This window comes from Sapajus apella, unplaced genomic scaffold (genome assembly GCF_009761245.1).
Source record: "Sapajus apella isolate SASKATOON/1434 unplaced genomic scaffold, GSC_monkey_1.0 scaffold101, whole genome shotgun sequence".
Classification (NCBI taxonomy): Eukaryota; Metazoa; Chordata; class Mammalia; order Primates; family Cebidae; genus Sapajus; species Sapajus apella.
This window is the reverse complement of record NW_022437041.1, coordinates 5,777,233-5,799,472: the sequence shown is the minus strand read 5'-3', so window position 1 is coordinate 5,799,472 and position 22,240 is coordinate 5,777,233. Positions and strand designations below refer to the sequence as shown.

Below are 22,240 nucleotides of genomic sequence, written 5' to 3'. Positions count from 1 at the left end.
TGTGAGTGAGGGAGGTGGAAGTGGGCCAGCGGCTTCACCGCCAGAGGCTCTTTTGCCTGCGGTCGACGTCCCCGCCCCCCGTGACCGCGAATTCCGGAGCGCCGCAGCTCGGGCTTCCCGGCTCCGGGAATTCCCCCGCCGCACCGCAAGCCCGGCAGCCGGGCCCCGACGCGGAGTGGGAGCCCGAAGCCCCCGGCATTGCTGGGCATTTTCCCCCTCGCCGGTTGGCTCTTTTGGCCGGAAGAGTGTGGGTAACGGGAGGGAGTTGGGAAAGGGATTTTGGCAAGCCGCGCAGCCCTGTGGCTCTGGGGGCCGGCGCTTGTAGCCTTCGGGGGCTTATCTCAGAGTACGCAGTGGTTTTACTTTAGGATTCATTTTGGCTTCCTTGCGGGAAGTTTAGTTTTTCGTTTTTGCAAGATAAATCCAGGACATCCGCTCCCGGTCCTACCCACCGCTCGGCACGGATGTGTCTGGCTTAGTGGTTAAAGGCGCAGCCTCTGGATTCAGCCGAGCTTTGAATATCTGTTTACCCCTTACCAACCTCTTAAGTAACCTTTCTGCTCCTACGTTTCTTCATCTATACATTGAAAATAATAACAGTACCTGCCTTTTAGGTTTACTGCAAAGATTAAAAGGTTTAGGACAATGTCTGCCACGTATTAAGCGTTAAGTAAATGCCAGTTGTTAATGTTATTGTTAATACCACCATTATATCCAGAATTGCATTTTAGTTCTTCACCTTGGAAGATGATTGCCTAAAAAGTATATAAGTAAAAGGAAACTTGAATGTTTGTTTACATGGCAAATTTTTTCTCTGGGATAACAGGGGGCATGCGTTATAGTGTATTTAGTCAGAAGCTCCTTGGGTCTGTTCTTGGGTGAGAAGCGGTGGAGGTTTATGAACACTGATCCTATTGTGTTTATTTTAAAGGCTTCTGGAGTACAATAATTTGAAAAAAGTGATTAATATATTTCCGTTTCTAATCAGACTGTTGGATGTTAGTTATGTCATCAATTTACCATGCATCTCTTTTTCTCTAAATTTTGAAGCTGTTTTGGCAATAAACTGATCATATACAGTATCATCAGGGACAATTTTAATTATTGATCATCTGCTTTTGATCATCTGCTGTTGATCATCTGCTTTGCTCACTCTTAAAGAGGGAGGCATAGGAGGAAAATGTAAATATTTTCAAATGGTATTTTTGATTTCCCTTTAAAGCAGGTTAGCTCATCTCTCTTGACTTTTTGTTTTAAAACACTCTTTTAAAGGGACTTTGAATGAAAGCCAAGCCTTTTCATTGGAAATGGTAGTGTAGAAGACTTAAAATAATAAGGGCTGGATAGAATTTATCGCTGATTCTAAATAAAGGTTGCTACAGCTATTGGAGCATACCTTTGGAAAGCCTTAGAATAATGATTGACGTGGATGTATGGTAAAGCAATAAGAAATATCCATATTGTGAATCTGCATGAGAATAGTTGCTTATTGTTCACTTTAAGACATCTATTCAGGCTTCATAATAACTAGATTTGAGTTGTAGTACAATGTCTGTTCCACCAATGTGGAAACTGAGGCTTAAATGGCCATGTGCAGGGCTGAGACAGGAAGCTGAGTTGCCTGATTTTCAAGTGTCATGTAACATGCTAACAACTGTGCTGTTATTAGTGTGCAAGTTATTACATTCCTTATTATCAGCATCCAAAAATGATATGATTCCTTACTGTTTCTTCACTCTGGAGGAAGGTATTTATTTTATTAATCTGAAGAAGTAGGAAAGGGGAAAGTCAGACATGTAGCTCTAGTTAAAAGTGGGTCCTCTATATATTTGCCTAATATTTTGGAAATTTACTCTCAGGTAATCAACAGTCAACTTACTGAAAATTGATGAAAATCTCTAAAACAAATTTTTTTAGAGAGAACAGAGTCTTGCAGTATCACCTAGGCTGGAGTGCAGTAGTGGGATCACAGCTCACTACTTTATTGTTGCAGCTGATTTAGAAGAATACAAACTCCTGGGTTCAAATGATTCTCCCACCTCAGGCTTCCCAATAGCTACTATAGGCACCTGGCTAATTTTTAAATTTTCGTAGAGATGGGGTCTTGCTAAATTGCCCAGTCCAGTATTGAAATTCTGGCCTCAAGCAATCCTCCTGCCTTGGCCTCCCAGAATGCTGGGATTTCAGATGTCAGCCACCCAGCTCAGCCTAATGAAAACCTGTTAAACCTTTTATTCCCTATGTAGCTTTTAAACTCTTCTTAAGTCCTGGAAAACTTAAAAAACGATTTTCTTTCATAATTCAGAGTTATATTGGCACTCACCCATGTATAATTGTTTTGTCAAACCTTTTAGGGGAGAGGTGTTTTTAAAGGAGCGTGAAAATACTGACAAGGGAGCAGTCGAATTATACAGGAGAGGTTCAGAGATGTTCACAGAGGATCAATCAAGAGTGATGGATTGGGGGTTGGAAGACAAGCTAGGTGGAGAGTCGGGCACTATTAATTGCAAACTGATGTGACATAAATTATGATTTGTGCTTGAAAAATAGCTGAGAAATTCATTGTTGCTGTTGCATGGATTGTATAGGGACTGTGGGAGTTATAGATGCTGAAGGTGGATCATTTGACTGGGACCAAATTGTGAACTTGGTGGTGAATTTGGACCTGGATATATAAGGAATAGTCATGGAAGTTGTAAAACAGGGAAGTGATATGGTCACATGTGTTTTTAGGTGCATATCCCTGAAAACCATGTGGAGAGTGATTTCTAAAGAAACTGATGATGAAGTTGTTTGGAGCTGTTTTATTAGACCAAGTGACCATTGTAGCATTGAGCATATAGAGAACTGGGGCCAGGTCCCAGAGATTTGAGGTGGGATTGATAGGAATTTTGGGGAGGGGAATGTGAGAGCAGAAAGAATAAGGATAGATCTCAAATTTTCATCTAGGATTTTTTGGGAGGTGTGTTATGGTGGTGTTACAGGTGAATATAAGAAGAGAAATTGGTTGAGGGCAAAGGTGTGGAAGAGGGAGGTAGAATATTTATGACTACAGTTCAGTATTTGTTGTATGTCTAGTAATGCTCTGTGCTTTCGATACATTGTTATTTTTTATTCCTGTGAGTCAGATATTAGTATGTTATTTTACAGAAAAAGAAATTGAGGCTCATAGAAGTTCAGTGACTTTCTGTGGTTCATTAAGAAAAATGGGTAATAATACTTTTTATAAACTCTAGGTACAAAAGAACCTCTAATGCTTATTTTTGCCCAATGATCATGTTTATATATTTTTATTCAAATGTTATTCTTGCAGCTGATTTAGAAGAATACAAACCATGGCTGAATATGGTATGTTAACATCCACTACCAGGAGGACTAGCTTGGCAGACTCTTCCATTTTTGATTCTAAAGTTACTGAGATTTCCAAGGAAAACTTACTTATTGGATCTGCTTCATATGTAGAAGGTAACCCTGTTATCTGCTTTAAAACAATTTCTAGATTAATTCTAAACTTACTAGTGACTTTCTTATGACTTAATTGTAATGCCAGCTGTAGTGCTAGAGCACAGGTATTAAGTAAATATTTGTTGACAGAATCCCTTCATACTAGGTAGATTTTCTAATTATTGTTTGGATTATTCATTTGTATGCTTTGCAACTTTGGAAAGTGAGGCATCTTAATTTGGATATTCCTTTTTCTGTATGTGAGGGCAGTCTAGCTACAGCATTCTTAGCTAGAATTTATAGTCATGACTAGTTAGGTGAAGAGCTACTTTTTCCTTTACGGTTTTATAAATGGGTCTTTTCTAAAATTGTATGCACTGTTGAGGAGGATAACTATAAGATAGCTCATTCTCTGGTTAGGAGGAATGCTGATTGTTTATACCCTACTACAATATGTTTTCTCTTTCTCTAATATAGCCAAATATTTTTCTAATTGAGAGTTGAATCATCTTAAATTTAGAGAAAGTTGTGATTCTCTCAAAGATGTACATACCAGATAAAGCCAAAAGCGCAATAAGGAACTACTGATTGTGATGTTAATACATGAAAAACATAATGAAATGTTTTTATTTTAACAGAAGAGATGCCTCAGATTGAAACAAGAGTGATATTGGTTCAAGAAGCTGGAAAACAAGAAGAACTTATAAAAGCCTTAAAGGTATGGAGTTTTAGGTTTTAGTTTAGTTTTATTTGTTTTTTGTAAAGCAATTTTTCTTCCATCAGTGTGTAAATAATTTTTAGTTTTCTTAATCTCATACTTAAGTCTCTTTTCACAGACTATTAAAATAATGGAAGTCCCTGTTATAAAGATAAAAGAAAGTTGTCCTGGAAAATCGGATGAAAAATTAATAAAAAGTGTTATTAATATGGTAGGTCAAGCAACTCATTGCATGTGGCATGCTGCACTTCCCTTGATTGTATTATTCTACTTTATGGTGATTGGAATTAGGCACAAGGTGTATTTTGTGCAATCTGAAGCTTAATAAATAGAAACTGTTTTATACTTTAGAAAATTAGGTGTTTCTGGTACCCAAAACTATGGCATATATTTTAAATAATGCCAAATTACTTTATAAGGATTTCCATTGTAACTGTAATTGACATAAAATCTACAATGATCTGATAATTTTCTTTCAAACTCCTTAGCTTCCTTCTTCTCATTAATTTTATACAGCCTAAATTCTTGCTGTATTTCCACAATTATAAATCACATTAATTTATAATCATCAGGGAATTTGCCTCAGCATACGAAATATCTAATTCTCAAATCCAGCTATTTTAGTTTGCTAGGGCTTCCATGACAAAATACCACATACTTAGTTGCTTAAACAATAGAAATTTCTTTTCTCAGAGTTCTGGAGGCAAGAAGTCCAAGATAAAGGTGTGTGCAGGTTTACTTTCTCTTGAGGCCTCTCTCCTTAGCTTGCAGTGTCCTCACATGGCCTTTCTTCTATGTGTCCTTGCATCCCTGGCAGTTGCTCTTATTGGGACACCAGATTGGATTAGGGCCCATCCATATGATCTCATTTAACCTTAATTACCTCTTTAAAGTCCTTATCTCCAAATATAGTCACATACTAAGGACTTCATTCTTCATTCTAGGTTAGGGCTTCAATATGAATTTCGAGGGTATTCATTCACATTGCAGCAGCCTTGCAAATAAAATTCAAATAATTTACTGACTCATTTTGAGCTTTTATTTTTATTTTTTTTTTAAATTTAACGCAAGAGTTAAAAGAGTTATATAGGTACTTTAGTGTCTTCATTATTTTTTGTGGATGTTTAAAGTGTTTACTGTAAGTAACTTGCCTTCTTATATCCTGCATTTGCCATACTGCAACTACCTACATATTGTGTATCTTTCTCTTCTTTCTCACATATCTACTAAAATGATTATGCTAATTTTCCTTTCTGTAAGTATTAAGTGCTGTAGTATTATTTTCCTATTTTTCTGAAGATAATTTGTACAATAAGAACTTTATGTATGGTATCATTTTCTTGATCTGGAGTGGATATCTTTCTAATGCATCCTCATATCAAAATGCATGTACTTAAAAACTTTAGCATTCTAATTTTATGGAATTATGCATACTTAATGATTTATGACTAATAAGTGATAAGTCAGAATTATACCTTTATAATATTGATCTTTAAGATTTTAAAAACAATTTGAATGGAGGTATGTATATGTAAAAATATAAGTAAAGAAATATTAAGAGTAACGCTGATTATTGTATGATTGAAACTTGTTTTCTACAAATATAAACATTAAAAATGTTGATACTGATTTTTTAAGCTTTATTTAGAAAGACGGATTATTTGATATATAAATATTTTTTATTTCTAATAACTACATGACAAAAAGGAAATTAAAGTATGCTTTGTAAAGATGGAGTCAGTGGAAGAATTTGAAGGCTTGGATTCTCCAGAATTTGAAAATGTATTCGTAGTCATGGACTTTCAGGATTCTGTCTTTAATGACCTCTACAAGGCTGATTGTAGAGTTATTGGACCACCAGTTGTATTAAATTGTTCACAAAAAGGAGAGGTAAGCATATGTGTTATTTATCATGACTTTTCAAGTTTAAATTTTTATTAATGAATTTTAATTAGCAAAAAATTCATTTGGAAAAAATCTCATTAATTGTTGAGAGTAAAACATTTAGCATAGGAATAATGGTGGCTACTCTAATGTGGTCCTTTAATTCCTCTATTTCAAACTTAGTAGTGGAAAGCTAAGGTCTTTGAAAGTTAAATAATGATAATTGTACATATGCATATTCACAGACATATACACAGTCTTAACACCACAGTGTCTTAGAGAAGATTATCTGGTTTGTTTATTTTGGGAAAAGGTTTCACTCTATCACACCGGCTGGAGTGCAGTGGTGCAATCTCCACTCACTGCAACCTCTGTCTCCTGGGTACGAGTGATTCTTCTGCCTCAGCCTCCCAAGTAGCTGGGACCGCAGGTGCATGACACCATACCCAGCTAATTTTTTTTGTATTTTTAGTAGAGATGAGATTTCACCATGTTGGCCAGGCTTGTCACTAACTCCTGACCTCGTGTGATCCACTCACCTCTGCCTCCGATAAAATACTGTTTTTAAACAGTATTTTAACATGAGTTGTATGAGAATTAGTTTCTATTTGGTTTTATTGCTGTCTAGGCATTCTTAAGCTTGCCTTATTTACTTAAAATTGCTTAGGTGTTTGTACTTCTATTGTTATACATGTTAGTAATAAGGACATTTTAACCTTTAATTCTCTAACATTTTGATTTGGAGTGGTTGCTTTCAAAACCCAAATAAACTTTCAAAGACTAAATTTTGAAAAATAATCTTATATAATGATGAAAATCAAATTTATTCTTTTATTATTTTTAAACCATTCTCTTGTACACAGAAAATCATTGGGTAAATTATTTACTGAATATCACCATTTATTAGCTTAAAGATTAGAATTTTATTTGGTTTAAGTGTATGTATTATTCACACTGAGCACTTGACAAAAAAGAAAAAAAGTGTATGTATTACATTTACTCGGTGTTTATTATGAAACTCCTCTGACCTGTTTTAATAACATTAATTAGAATCATTTATAGTAGTGTATGGAGTCTGAAAACTTTGCTTATAGACAGTACTTTATGTGTGTCAGTGCATTTAATATTTGTTTTATTTGCTGATAGTAAAGTGTTTAGGTTATGTATATCACATATGTTTAAGGAATCATTGGAAATATTTTTATTGGAAAACTTGCAATCTGTCTTTTTGCTGTTTTTTTGTTGCATATTTAAAAATGCCAGTAAATCTTTGGATTGGGAAAGTTGAATGGCAAGCGGGGAAATATATTTAGCTTGAGAAAGTTTTGTTGTATTTTGTGCTAAAGAGAAATCTCACATTTAAAATTGTTGTATCCTTCAGCCTTTGCCATTTTCATGTCGCCCATTGTATTGTACAAGTATGATGAATCTAGTACTATGCTTTACTGGATTTAGGAAAAAGGAAGAACTAGTAAGTATTATGAAATAAATTTTTTTCAAAACATATTTTTTACAGCAAAATAAATTGCTGTTCATTTTAGTACTATGGTTTTATTTTTAAAATATTGAAGGGAAACATTGTGTCTATACCAGTTTAAATTTTGTGAAGAAACAAATTCTGAAGAGCCTTGTAAAGAATCCAATGTTTTGTCTACGGTGGCTAATATGAATTAACAGAAAGATTTCATAGCAATTCTGTTTGACTGTCTTGTTGGCTGCATATTGGCTGCATTGGTTACTTAAAGTTTTTGTTTATACGTGGCAATTTTTTATTCTACAAGTTCAGCCCTATTCTGTTGCCCTAGAGAATTCATAGAAAGTTCTTTCTTTGGTTCACAATACTTTGTTGTTGGAACTGATGGGTATTACTGTTAATTCTGTGGGAAGAGTCTTGATGTGATAAAACTTGGTATTTTTTAAACAATATATTTACGCAGTATGGTATTAGCAACATTTTTAGGCAATATGAAAGCCAGTTGTTTAACTCAGTTTTCCGTGATAATCTTTACTAATCCCACCTCTGTAATTTTGCTGTGTTAATAGGCAAACTAATCTTTTTTTAAATACTTAGTTTGACATAAAATTATTATCTTTATTAAAATCCTGTATGTATTTTATAAATAGAAAGTATTTAGTAAATGCTAAATGAGTGGTAAGCAGTAGTTGAAATTTTGTTTAAATAATCATGAAGTCATTGTTGCTTAATTTTTCTTTTGAGGTCAGATTGGTGACATTGGTCCATCACATGGGTGGAGTTATTCGAAAAGACTTTAATTCAAAAGTTACACATTTGGTGGCAAATTGTACACAAGGAGAAAAATTCAGGGTATGTAAATTTGGGTTTTTTTGTGTATTTCAATACGGCATTATTTTGGGATGGGTTTAATAGCAATCTTTTATTTCTTCCACAATTAAGACACAGAAACTTAATTTTTGCTCTAAGTATATTTAGTAAAAACTTTTAAATCATAAGAGTGGTTAAGTTTTCTTTCTTTCTTTCTTCTTTTTTTAAATAGATGGGGTCTTACTCTGATACCCAGGCTGGTTTTGAATTCCTGGGCTTAAGTGATCCTTCTGCCTTGGCCTCCCAAAGTGCTGGGATTACATGTGTGAGCCACCATGCCCGGCCAAAAGTGGTTAAGTTTTAAGTAGGCAATGGAACTTGAGTGAGGTGTTGAAAGATGACTAGGATTGTGGGGGTTGGTAGATGAATAACATTGGAGGAATTGTGAGAGCAGATAATTCACTCTTGTCTAAGTTCCCTTTATAAGTAAACAGAGATCTGCTCTTTTAAAGTGGTTCTAAGGTTTAAATTGAGAAAATTATAAAAGGAAAAGATACTTTTATTAGGATTGAAATCTTAGTTTAAGATTTTAGTTAAATGCCTCAGCAAGAATTTATCATTTTTTTCTGTCTCCCTTAGTGTATTTGTGTAGCAAATGGCAATTTTAGGGTACTCTTCCATTTACCCTAAATGTTCCAACTCATATCTAAGTTTTTAGTGACTTGGTCTGATGTCTTCTTCTGTAGTGTCATCTTGGGGTTCATACTTCCAAAGAAGTAAACGTGAAGAAAAGAGAGAAATAGAAATTTAATAAAGATGAACTTTAGAGATATATTTATTTAAAATAAAGTAAGGAAACAGTTTGGACACTATGGAACTTGTTTTAAAGTTATTTAAACCTAAGTTGTATGATAGACAGTTTTTCTGCTAATTTTTTAAATATGTTGTTAGAAAGCAAATAGTGATCTAAAACTGCAAAAAAAAAAAAAAAATTAAGTATGTAACTGTTTAGAACTTCCTTGAATGCAGTTATTTAAGGAGAAAATTCAGAGTAATGTTTATATTTTTAGGTTGCTGTGAGTCTAGGTACTCCAATTATGAAGCCAGAATGGATTTATAAAGCTTGGGAAAGGCGAAATGAACAGTAAGTGGTTAGAAATTTAGTAGTTCATTATGTAAATTAAATATTCTGCTTTAAAGATAAATCCATGTGCTGAAGAAGGTAACTTCATAGATAGAAAAAATAAATTCAGTCTGAGTAGCTTTGGAAATAAAATCTAGGAAGAGCAAAATAAAAAATTATAAAAAATTGAAAATTGAAAGACACCTGTGATATCTTTGGATTTTACCTTGTGAAGTAATTTTGACTATTATAAACATTCTGAAATCATTAGATAATAGCTAAGTCTTTGTATTTGGATTTTGTTACATATTTTTAAAATTTTATGTTGTCTGGTTACATTTTATTTGGTGCTTGTAATTTATTTCCTTGTTTTGCTTAGCTTTCCGAGCTCATGATTTCTTGCCGTGGCACTTCATCATTGATTAAGATTTCATGAAAGTTATCATTACTTAGATTTCATGAAACCCTTAGAACACAGTACATATAAAATTTCATATAACAGAAAATATTTGAATCTTTTGTAACCTTATCTGTAATCACATTTGGTCAGAAAGTACTTTTGGGATGACTGAGGACACATCAGTTTTTTAAACTGAAGTTTTTGTGAACAGTTCAGGACCAAAGTAAAATAGTTTCAATAGGTTATGCTAAGACCTTGAAAATTACTATAGATTTATTGATATACTTAACACTTGAATTTAAGTTAAACTGGTTTTAGAAGAGTTTATTTTGTTTTCAGGAATTTCTGTGCAGCAGTTGATGACTTTAGAAATGAATTTAAAGTTCCTCCATTTCAAGATTGTGTTTTAAGTTTTCTGGGATTTTCAGATGAAGAGAAAACCAATATGGAGGAAATGACTGAAATGCAAGGTAAAATTTAGTATAATGTGAAAGTTATATGTATTTTAGTGCCTAAGCCTGCTTAATCGCTTCCTGGTCAATACACCTCTTTAAAAATTTGAGTTTGGAAATTGGCTTATTTATGCTTATGTGCATTTCTCTTTAGGAGGTAAATATTTACCACTTGGAGATGAAAGATGCACTCACCTTGTAGTTGAAGAGAATATAGTAAAAGATCTTCCCTTTGAACCTTCAAAGAAACTTTATGTTGTGAAGCAAGAGGCAAGTAATTCTAGAATGAGGTTGGTTTTTAAAAACACTATTAATAACTTTTCTGATAAAATTTAAACTGTTTATTAAAATGTTTTTTCTTTCACCTAGTGGTTCTGGGGAAGCATTCAAATGGATGCCCGGGCTGGAGAAACTATGTATTTATATGAAAAGGTATGCTTTTAACCCCTTAGTTATTTGTTCTCTAAGCTTGATTGTTTGAAAATAACACTTTAATGTCCAGAAGATTTAGAGAGCATGTTTAGGAATTTCAGAATAATTCAAACAATTGGGATATCAAGTTATCTTAGTCTGTGTTAGATTTAAGTGGAACTATTCAATGTAATGTGTATTATTTTAACCTAATATATTTTCTGTGCTAATTCTTGATCATAACATTATGAACAAGAGTATCTCTATCTTCAGAAACTTAGGCTCTTAATGGAAAGATAGAGTTGTACATAGTTGTGATGCAGAATGATGTGTGCTGCAATTGAGTAATGTATTTTAGGTAGCCTCACTCTTTCTGAAAGACACAGATGGGATTAACCAGGGCAAAAAATGTTGACCCAACTTACTAGGCAAACTAGGTATGACATTTGTTACAACCTCAATTGGGAGAGGGTATGAAAGCTTTGAGAATACGTTAAAATAACAAGTAGCTTAGTATGGCTTTAAAATAGAGTGTGGGAAGGAAGGACAACAGATGAAACTTAATGGATAGATAAAATCAAGAATTTTCATTTGTTTTGAGATGGAGTCTTACTCTGTTGTCCAGGCTGGAGTGCGGTGGTGCGATCTCGCTCACTGCAACCTCTGCTTCCCAGGTTCAAGTGATTCTTCTGCCTCAGCCTCCTGAGTAGCTGGGACTACAAGTGTGCGCCACCATGCCCGACTAATTTTTGTAATTTTAGTAGAGATGGGATTTCACCATATTGGCCAGGCTGGTCTCGAATACCTAACTGCCTTCCTTGGCTTCCCAAAGTGCTGGGATTACAGGCGTGAGCCACTGCACCTGGCCAATCAAGAAATTTTTAATATGCTAATGAGTTTGGATATTATCCTATAAGTATTGGGAGCCACTGAAGAAGAATAAGGGAGAGATGTCATTAAAAAGATGACTTTAATAGTAGAATATCGTCAAGGAAATCTAGTCTTTATAATGGGTCTTGGTGAAGAGTGGTATCACTCACCAGAATGACAGAGTTATGGAAGTAGGCTTTAAGGGAAGATTTACTTCAGTTTAGGATTTAATTACTTTAAGTGGAATATTGAAGATGAGGTGTTTCTGTAAAATCTGTATAGTACGGTATTGTGCACTCTTCAGACTCTTCACAATTAAAGTTATAACAACATTTAAAAAGTATGTTTCAGATTTAGGGAGAGAACTCTTAAAATCGAGTGTTACTCAGCACATATCAGAAAGCATTGTGTCCAGGCACTGTACTAGGGATACAGTGAACAGACTATGAATGGTCCCTGCCTTTGTGGAGTTTATGGCCTAATAAAGGAGCAGACAGACAGTAAACAAGTTTACAGATGAAAATGTAATGGTGAAAGTGCTATGAAGAAATATGAGGTACTGGGAGTTAGACAATTACGGTTGTCTCTTGACTATTATGTTTTATGAAACTTCTGAATTGCCTGGTAGAGTATAGGTTATAAAATTATTGTGCAAAATCCAGATTTTTTCAGACTTGTAAATATATTTTCCTCTTGTTCCTGTCTCAGTAAAGAACCATGGAGGTAAATTGAGCTTTTGTGCTTTTGATTACAGGCAAATACTCCTGAGCTCAAGAAATCAGTGTCAATGCTTTCTCTAAATACCCCTAACAGCAATCGCAAAAGACGTCGTTTAAAAGAAACACTTGCTCAGCTTTCAAGAGAGACAGATCTGTCACCATTTCCTCCTCGTAAGCGCGCATCAGCTGAGCATTCCCTTTCTATAGGGTCACTACTAGATATCTCCAACACACCAGAGTCTAGCATTAACTACGGAGGTAATTCACATTGTTAAAAAAAAAATGCCTTTAAAATTTAGTGAAATGGAATAATTGTTAGAATATGGATAAATTCCTGATGTAGTGAATATGAAAGTCTTTGCCTTTAATTACCTTCGTTCTAGCTGAAGAGAAAAAGACACATGAATAGTTAAGCTTAATAATGTTGCAATTTGATGACTGCTTAGTACATGCGAAATGCTTTATATAGTTTGTGTGTTTATAATAGATTTTATTATACCTGTTGTACAGATGACTAAATGAGATACAGAGAAGTTAAGTAATTTGTCCAGAGTCATATAACTAGAGAGTGATAGTGCCGTTCAGAAAGCAAACAAAACCACAGGGGATGTCACATAAATTATGGAGAAAATAGGTAGAATGAAGTCAGAGGGGGGTGAGTTCACTTTGTGCTGAACTGATACAGAAAGGCTCCTGTAATTCTTCCTTGCTTATCAGTATTTCCCTCTCTTTGATTTTTAGTCTGTAAACAAGTATATTTTCTAGATTTAAGAAACAAAAAAATCAAAATCTCCTCTGGAGCTTCTGCCTCCAAAGTTTCCTTCCTTCATGGGTCCAAAATTTGAAGACTAATTGTTGTAATTGTCAAAATCATTGTAGCTTCCACCACCTCCAGAATTGCTTTCATCATTACCAAATCCATTATACTCATGACACTTTCCACTTTTGTCCCATTTTTCTATTCCTGTTCACATCAGTATACTTAAAAAGAATTACCTTGATCTATTGTCTCATTTCCTTGATTCTCATTGTTCTTTCAACCCATTCCAACTGATCTGTAGTCCTCAGGAGACAGTTTTTATGCAATAGTAGCATTCAGCACATCAGTAGCTACTCCTTTATGGACATTTCTCATTCTCCTTGGCCTTTTTTCAATTCTAAATGTTGCATGTTCCTCCTGAGTCGTTGTTTCTCCTCTATGGTACTCTTCCTAAATTGTCTTAGTAAGTTCCATGGTTTTGAAAAACATTTGTATGCTGATGACTCCCAAATTTTTCCCCTTCCCTGTCAAGCTACCTACTTTGTACTTCCTTGTCCATGTCTAATAGACATCTTAAACTTAACTAAATGAGAAGTCTTGATTCTCTTCCTTTTAATTTGTGCCTTTCTATATGTAACACTTAGAGAAGTCTTTAAAAATATATAAATTAGATGATGGCACTCCTCTGCTTTAATATCACCTGATGGCTTTATATTACTTTAGCTTTTTTTTTTTTAAAGACGTTTATTCAGCATCACGATCAGACTATTACATTTAGCCATCAACAGCATAGGTGCAAGAAAAAAAAAATCTACATTAAAATCCTTTTTTGGGATGCTTTGCACTTTCCACAGAACAGAAACTAAAATAACTTGTTATACAATTAGTCAGAAATACGGTCCTCAAGTTTTTTGCTCATACACATGAGTATTTGTCTAAAACATGTCTTTGTAGCAGGTAGGCCCTGCCATCGCTGTGCTTGAGTTCATAAATCTGTTGTAACCTGTAGCTTTCCTGTCACTTCTCTGGCTCTCCTCTCCTGCTCAGCTTTGTTTCCAAATTAAAAACTTCTGCCACTGCCATAGCTACTGCTGCTATTGGAATTGCCACAGCCACCTTGGTTTAGTGGTTTGGCAAAGTATTGGCCACCACCACCATAGGGGCCAAAGCTTCTGCCTCCAAAGTTTCCTTCCTTCATGGGTCCAAAATTTGAAGACTGATTGCTGTAATTGCCGAAATCATTGTAGTTTCCACCACCTCCAAAACTGCTTTCATCATTACCAAATCCATTATAGCTATCCCCATTGCCACCATATCCACCACCACCACAGCTCTGCCACCAAAGCCACCATAACCACTGAAGTTTCCTCCATGATTAAAATTGTCATTTCCACTGAAACTACCTTCATGATCACCAAAGCTTCCAGAACCACTTTGATCTTTTTGATTGGATGAAGCACTAGCCATATCTTGCTTTGACAGGGCTTTCCTAACTTCACAGTTGTGGCCATTCACAGTATGATATTTCTGAATGACAATCTTACCCACAGAGTCAGTGGTTGTCAACGGTTACAAAGGCAAATCCCCTTTTCTTGCCACTGCCTTGGTCAGTCATGATTTCAGTCACTTTAATTTTTCCATACTGTTCAAAATAACCTCTTAGGTGATGTTCTTCAGTGTCTTCTATAATGCTACCAAAAATATTTTTTTCACTTAAGTGGGTACCTGGTCTTTGAGAATCTTCTCTTGCGACAGCTTTCTTTGGTTCCACAACTCTTCCATCCACCTTGTGTGGCCTTGTACTCATGGCTGCCTCCACCTTCTCCACAGTGGCATTTTTGACAAACCCAAGGACTCTGGAGCACTTGGTGTTTGGATCTCATTACCACACAGTTCCTGAGCGTTCCCTATTGCTCAGAATGGCTCCTCGGGCTCTGATCGGTTGTTTCAAAGCTCAGCCCTCCAATGAAGAGCTTTCTCAGCTGGTCGGACTCTTTAGGGGACTCTGACTTAGACATGACCTCAAGGAGAAGAGAGACTTTAATGATGCTTCTTCAACGACATCCATGGGCAGCATATTACCATGGCTTTTAAGTCCCTGTGTAATCTTGCCCTCATCTACCTAATCTTATGTGGTATTATGTTCTCTAATAATGCCTGCACTCTCTCAGCTTCAGTTATACCACCTTTTATTTCTTCAAATGTTTTTACTATATCCATGCCTTAGAACTTTACTTGATCTCTTTGCCTCAAGGAAATCTGAGTGGTGGATTGTCTGTAAAGTTAAATCCCTCTATTACTTTCTGCCAACCCTGTGACCTGGTTGTTGTTTTCAGTAGTAGTTATTACTGATAGAAATTATAGTTTTTATTTCTTTATTATTTGAGTTTCTTCAAATAAGTAATCATTAAGAGAAAATGAACCTTGTTTTTCTTATTCTGTTTCATTCTTGGACAGACCCTAGTACAAAGTAGTTATTCACTAAATACTTAACGAAAGAATTAAAAGTGAATTTAAGGTTGGCCCAGAAAATTGAGATGAATTTGAGAATATAAAGAGGAGCAAACGTACAGATAATAGCATACAAATTGAGTTTTTAGGAAGGAATGGATAGGTCAGTTTGCTTGGAATGGGAGGAGTAATAGTTAAAAACATTAATTGAGGCCTAATATTAGATAACTTTCAAATCAAACTAATATCTGAACTATATATTGTCATCAACAAGGAATTTTACAAACTCCTTGAGCAGCAGAGAAATTGAATAGATAATTCCTAGAGAGTTCTGAAGAATGATTAGAAGGAACGCAGTTTGGAGACAGTCAGATCATGATGTTATCTATTGCAGTGGCTTGAGCCATGAAACAATAAGCTGCTGAACCAGAGTATGTGGTGGTTGGAAAGAAAAGTAAGCACTAGAGAAATATTGGTAGAATGAAGTAATAGGAAGGAAATAAAAAGAGGTGAAGGCAAATTACTAAATTAAATGAAAGAAATGTTGCCTTGGCGTAGATAGGAAGTGTATATTTTGGAGGAAGGTAGTGTAGTTTTAGAGAAATCCAGGTTGCATTAGGCAGAACTATCCAGTAGGCATTTGGAAAAGTTGAACCAGCTTGACAGGGAGATCATGATTAGATCTGAGAATATATTGGGTCCATAATCAGAATGGACAAGGACATGGGATGGTAAGAGGAGATCATAAAGGACTCAAACTTGAATATGCATTTTAGGAGACAAGAAGAAAATGAACCACTGAAGTAAACAGATATGACAACTATACTCATATATTAGGTGCTCTATAAAATAGATTCCCAAGTTTGTAGGTCATTGCCTAGACACAAAATAATTAAATTAGATCAGTGTGTCTCAATTTTTTCCCACTGAAGTATATCCTTTAATGGCAGAGGCTTCTGGGTCTGGTAAGTGTAGGCTAAAATAATGTTTGGCAAGTGAGAAATTGTTTTGAATTCTGTTTTCTTTAAAAAGCCCTCAAGGACTGCACATGGTGGCTCACGCTTGTAATCCCAGCACTTTGGGAGGCTGATGTGGGCAGATCATAAGGTCAGGAATTCGGGACCAGCCTGACCAACATGGTGAAACCCTGTCTCTACTAAAAATACAAAAATTAGCTGGGCGTGGTGGCGTACACCTACAACCCCAGCCACTCAGGAGGCTGAGGCAGGAGAATTGCTTGAACCCCAGGAGATGGAGGTTGCAGTGAGCCAAGATCATGCCACTGCACTCCAGCCTGGGCGACAGAGTGAGACTCTGTCTCAAAAAAAAAAAAAAGGACTCAGAACTCCATAGTACATGTTTGTTTTCATATAAAAGCATTTAAAATTATTTATCATTGAGTAAAATTGATGTGCTGGAAATATATATTATGGTTCTTATATCATCCATTTCTATTTTATGTCATACATTTCTTTTCCTATTGAAAAACTAGCCATTAGGTGATTCTATACATAATGTTAAAGTATTCTAACCGTATTAACAGCAAGAAAATGTATTTTAAGCTACTATGCATTGAAACACGTGTATTTCACTTTTCAACCTTTGAAAAAATATGTATTTTTTGAGATGGAGTCTTGCTCTGTCACCAGGCTAGAGTGCAGTGGCACAATCTTGGCTCACTGCAACGTCTGCCTCCTGCGTTCAAGTGATTCTCTTGCCTCAGCCTCCCCAGTAGCTGGGATTACAGGCATGTGCCACCACGCCCACCTAATTTTTGTATTTTTAGTAGCAATGAGGTTTCACCATGTTGGCCAAGCTGGCCTTGAACTCCAGAGTGATCTGCCACCTCGACCTCCCAAAGTGGTGAGATTACAGGCGTGAGTAACTGCGCCTATCTAAAATTTTTTTTCTTTCATGAAATATATATAAAATATACTATTGCACCCTCCTTCCACTCTGGACTGGTTGTTTTATATTACATTAAGATAGTTTGAACTAACAAAGAATTTTCAGTCAATATTGGTTTATTTGAGGGGGGTTTCTCTTTGATATATGTATATGACAAGTTTTCATTATTGTAATTGTGTAATTATAACAACCTTTTCCTTTTTTTATGTAAGTATTTTTACACCTCCTCTTCTATTATTTTAGCTGTACCAAGACTCCTATAACTTTTACCCAGATTTCCTAAATGGACATATTCTGCCATGTTTGCTTTAGCATTCATTCAGTCAAAATCTCTTTTTCTAAAGACACATACATACACATATGCACATGAATTTTGAATATCTATACAATTTGAGAGGAAGTTGCAGACATGATGTACCTTTAGCTCTAATTACTTAACTGTTTCCTATAATAGAGGCACATTTTTAAAATAACTACACATTACATTATTAAGAAAATTAACATTAATGCTATGAATTATTTTGTAGACTTCAGATTTCACCAGTTATCCTATTAAAGTCCTAAAGTCCTTTTTAGCAAAATAAAAAGTTTTTTTCTTTTTGATCTAGGATCCAATACACATTTGATAAACATTTGTTAGGTTGTCTTTCTCTAGTCTTCACTAACTTGGAACAGTTCCTTAGTCTTTCTTTGTTTTTAGTAACCTTGACGTTTTAATAACCTTGACATTTTTGAAGAGTACATGACATTTAGTAGAATGCCTACCAACTGGAATCAGTGATATTTTTGACCAGTAATTTTTTCTGGCCTAAGCCTATGAGAAAAAAAATTTTGAGTGGAAATCTGTATGGTGATAGATTTATAAGAGTAGGTTTTCTCTCCTTTTATCTTGTTAAGTCTACATAATGTTTGGTATTTATATTTGGCCTCCATTAAATCTTTCCACCTTTTAACATTTCAGAAACCCCAAAGTCTTGTACTAAGTCTTCTAAAAACTCCACTCCGGTTCCTTCAAAGCAGTCAGCAAGGTGGCAAGTTGCAAAAGAGCTTTATCAAACTGAAAGTAATTATGTTAATATATTGGCAACAATTATTCAGGTAAGTATGAGTTTGATTGTAAAATAATTTCTCTTCCAGTGTGCCTAAGTAAAAAAAAAATCTAGGTGATACTATTTCCTACAAGACAATTATATAAGCATATAATTTGAACATTGATATTAAAAATGGAAATGGGTGACAAAAACTGCTGTTAGGGAAATGTCATAACTGTAGTATTACCTTTTATTTATCCAGAAATAGCACCATCTTTAATAATTACTTTAAGGAGAACAGAACTCTGTAGATGGTCTCAGAGGGTATCAAGTTTAATTCAGAATTTTGCAGGTTCTTTGTCAATGTACTGCATTTATATTTGAAAGTGATAGATAACTTTTTCTGAAAGTATATGTTCTAAGAGTCATTGCTTTATTTAGTACTGTATATATGTCAAAAACATTACCTATACAACAGCAATGAAGCATAACACTGTTGATATAAGTAATTTTGTTCAGTAATCATTTCATGTGACACATGAACTATGTAGTGGTTAGTCATAAATAGATGTTAACTCATTGCTTACCAGTATTAAAATATACTATAAAGTTATTTCTGAAGAAAAACAACAGTTCTAATGAATCCTTGTAGGATGAGATTATAGAAGATATTAAGGAATAAACTGAAATTTAAGGTTCTGAAAGACAAGAATAGGCCATTATTTTGGTATCTATAGAAAGCAGGAAAAAATCTGTTTTAGGTAATAAAAGAGATAGATTAACATACTGTTAAGAAAATGAAGTTGGCCAGGCACGGTGGCTCAAGCCTGTAATCCCAGCACTTTGGGAGGCGGAGGCAGGTGGATCATGAGGTCAAGAGATCGAGACCATCCTGGTCAACATGGTGAAACCCCGTCTCTACTAAAAATACAAAAAATAGCTGGGCATGGTGGTGCATGCCTGTAATCCCAGCTACTCAGGAGGCTGAGGCAGGAGAATTGCCTGAACCCAGGAAGCGGAGGTTGCGGTGAGCCGAGATCGCGCCATTGCACTCCAGCCTGGGTAACAAGAGCGAAACCCCTTCTCAAAAAAAAAAAAAAAAAAAAAAAAGAAAATGAAGTTGATAACACTAAGCTTATCTTTCAATAGAAAACAATAGAGAGTTTCTGATTTGGGTATAATTTTTAATCGACCTTTATTTGAATTCAAAAAATAACTCATTAAAGTCCAATTTAATATTCTTAAGTTGCTTGTATCATTGATAAAATGGATGGTTAAGAAATGGAAAGACTTCTTACTTGGTGGTCATAGAGAGGTTATTTTTCACAGTTAATTATTTGTTTAGCAGTAGTCAAGGTTTTATGAGGTTCTTTGCTGTATCAGATTTAAGTCACCTTTGTTCTTCCTTCTAAAAGGAAATCATTCTAGATGAGTTTCTTGTTTAAGTTTTTATAGTGATTCAAAATGTGGATGAATAGCGAAAATCCCTTTGGTATATATACTACTATTCACGTACTTTAGTAGCATTTATTACTTAGAAATGTAAACCCTTTCAGGCCATGGTAAAATACACTGAAATTTCAGAATTCTAATTTGCATATCAATTAAATTTACTAAAACTTCTTTTAAAAAGCTCATGGAATTATTAGACTGGAGGAAGTTTCATACCACTTTGCTTAGTATAAATTCTTGAAGGTTTTATTTAAAAGATTGTGGCCTAAATTCATGATGATATTCTCTCTTTAAATGTTATTTTTGTTATTTTTTTTTTTTAGAGATGGGGGTCTTGCTGTGTTGCCCAGGCTGGTCTCAAACTCCTGTGCTCAAGGGATCCTCCTGCCTCAGCCTCCCAAAGTGTTGTGATTACAGGTGTAAGCCAGTGTACCCAGCCCATGATAATATTCTCCTTTAAGAACTTTGTTTTAGGACTGGTATTTTTCTTTTTGGAGGGGGAGTAGGATTTAGAATAACTTAATTGTAACATATCCTCAAATTAAATGAATATCCAGAGGCGGCTTTATTTATTCCACATACTACTTGGATGCCTAATTAATGTAAAGTACTGTGCTAAGTGTTAAACCGATTTTTTTTTTTTTTAAAAGAAGTTTAGGCCGGGCGCAGTGGCTAATGCCTGTAATCCCAGCACTTTGGGAGGCTGATGTGGGCAGATCACGAGGTCAGGAGTTCGAGACCAGCCTCACCAACATGGTGAAACCCCATCTCTACTAAAAATACCAAAAGTAGCTGGGCATGATGCTGCACACCTGTAATCCCAGTTACTCAGGAGGCTGAGCTAGGAGAATCACTTGAACACAGGAGGCAAAGGTTGCAGTGAGCCAAGATTGCACCACTGTACTCCAGCGTGGGTGACAGAGTGAGACTCCATCTCAGGAAAAAAAAAGTAACAATTGAAGTGAACTTTTCTAGAAAATAAAAATACAGCAATTTTGCAGCTTATCTAATAGCAGCTGGTAGTCATGAAATTTCCCTTCTTTGTTAATGCGTTCTTTAGACAGAAGTTTGCAAATTAGCACTGATTATTTGCGGTAGTTATTAGAGTAGCTATACTGTCATTTTCCTTAAGGTTGACCAAAGAGAACCTAGAATCACAGCTCTTACATGGTCATACAAAATGATCATATAAGTTAGAGCTAGTTTATCACCATCATTTATAAAAACAGACCTAGGGAGAGAGTGGGACATCCGGCTTTGGAGTGGTAACCTTTGTTGCGCCTGCAAGGAGAAAGAGCATTAAATATGGATGATGGTTGAGAAAGGCAAGAAGATTTTTGTTCAGAAGTGTTCCCAGTGCCACACTGTGGAAAACGGAGGCAAGCACAAGACTGGGCCTAATCTCCATGGTATCTTTGGGCAGAAGACAGATCAGGCCACTGGATTCTCTTACACTGACTCCAGTAAGAACAAAGGCATCACTTGGGGAGAGGATACACTGATGGAGTATTTGGAGAATCCCAAGATACACATCCCTGGAACAAAAATGATCTTTGCCGACATTAAGAAGAAGGGAGAAAAGGCAGACTTGATAGCTTATCTTAAAAAAGCTACTAATGAGTAATAATTGGCCACTGCCTTATTTATTACAAAACAAATGTCTCATGACTTTTTTATGTGTACCATACTTTAATAGATCTCATACACCAGAATTTCCATCATGAATGACTGACAGAATGTTTTGTTGGGAAGTCATGATTTAAAACTAAGACTGACTTGTGGTTAAATTAATATGTTCAGTTTTTAAATTTTAATAGTAATTCCAATTTAGTAAATGCTGTCACTGTTTACTCCTTCTAAAGATATGATTAGACTTTGTTAGTAATGTTAAACTTTTCACAAAGAGGGTGAGTGCCATCTTAAAACTTGAGATTGTTTTTAGATTTATATAACTGGTTATGTGAATATATTTAAATATGGGGGAAATTCCTTCACTGTCTCAGAACCAAGCAAGATTCACCTGTGTTTTGTGTTCATTTGCTTCTTAAAGGCAAGGGTTGAAGATAAATGGGTAGCAATGGCTACTTTATATTTTGGCCTTAACTATGCCAATCTAATTAGAATTCCCTGTATTTAAAATGGCTCCTTTTACCTATTGAAAGGCATTTTAGTGTGGTTTATGTATAATATCAGAAATTACTTAACATGTCATACATTTTATAGATGATCTATAAGGTCATATGCTTTTAAAGTAGTAACCAACTAAACTTCACTCTTGAATTCTTTACAGTCTAAGTCAAACTAAATTATAATTTAGGATTGTCTTTAAACAG

The 22,240-nt window shown here is 35.2% G+C and overlaps 1 protein-coding gene, 1 long non-coding RNA gene and 1 pseudogene across 5 annotated transcripts in view; 2 read left to right on the top strand and 1 right to left on the bottom strand.

Moving 5' to 3' along the window:
• ECT2 (epithelial cell transforming 2) overlaps window positions 1-22,240 on the top strand; it is an 84,884-nt gene that overhangs the window by 190 nt on the left and 62,454 nt on the right. For 2 of the 4 annotated variants that reach the window (XM_032258287.1, XM_032258291.1), the window contains exons 2-13: window positions 3,314-3,465; window positions 4,083-4,162; window positions 4,281-4,373; window positions 5,870-6,052; window positions 7,428-7,517; window positions 8,265-8,372; window positions 9,401-9,474; window positions 10,193-10,323; window positions 10,460-10,575; window positions 10,675-10,737; window positions 12,341-12,563; window positions 18,386-18,522. In XM_032258287.1, coding sequence (XP_032114178.1) covers window positions 3,336-3,465; window positions 4,083-4,162; window positions 4,281-4,373; window positions 5,870-6,052; window positions 7,428-7,517; window positions 8,265-8,372; window positions 9,401-9,474; window positions 10,193-10,323; window positions 10,460-10,575; window positions 10,675-10,737; window positions 12,341-12,563; window positions 18,386-18,522 — 1,428 coding nt within the window. In that variant the 5' untranslated portion in view covers window positions 3,314-3,335. Of the gene's footprint in view, window positions 1-3,313; window positions 3,466-4,082; window positions 4,163-4,280; window positions 4,374-4,397; window positions 5,301-5,869; window positions 6,053-7,427; window positions 7,518-8,264; window positions 8,373-9,400; window positions 9,475-10,192; window positions 10,324-10,459; window positions 10,576-10,674; window positions 10,738-12,340; window positions 12,564-18,385; window positions 18,523-22,240 lie in introns of those variants that run through there. The other 2 variants (XM_032258288.1, XM_032258289.1) reach the window with 2 other exon arrangements.
• LOC116536514 lies at window positions 9,575-21,835 on the bottom strand. Its single transcript, XR_004262682.1, has 3 exons — window positions 21,759-21,835; window positions 17,275-17,283; window positions 9,575-9,584 (listed from the first exon to the last, which is right to left on the bottom strand). It is a non-coding gene; the product is annotated as an uncharacterized LOC116536514 (long non-coding RNA).
• Window positions 20,895-21,622, top strand: LOC116536513 (annotated as a pseudogene).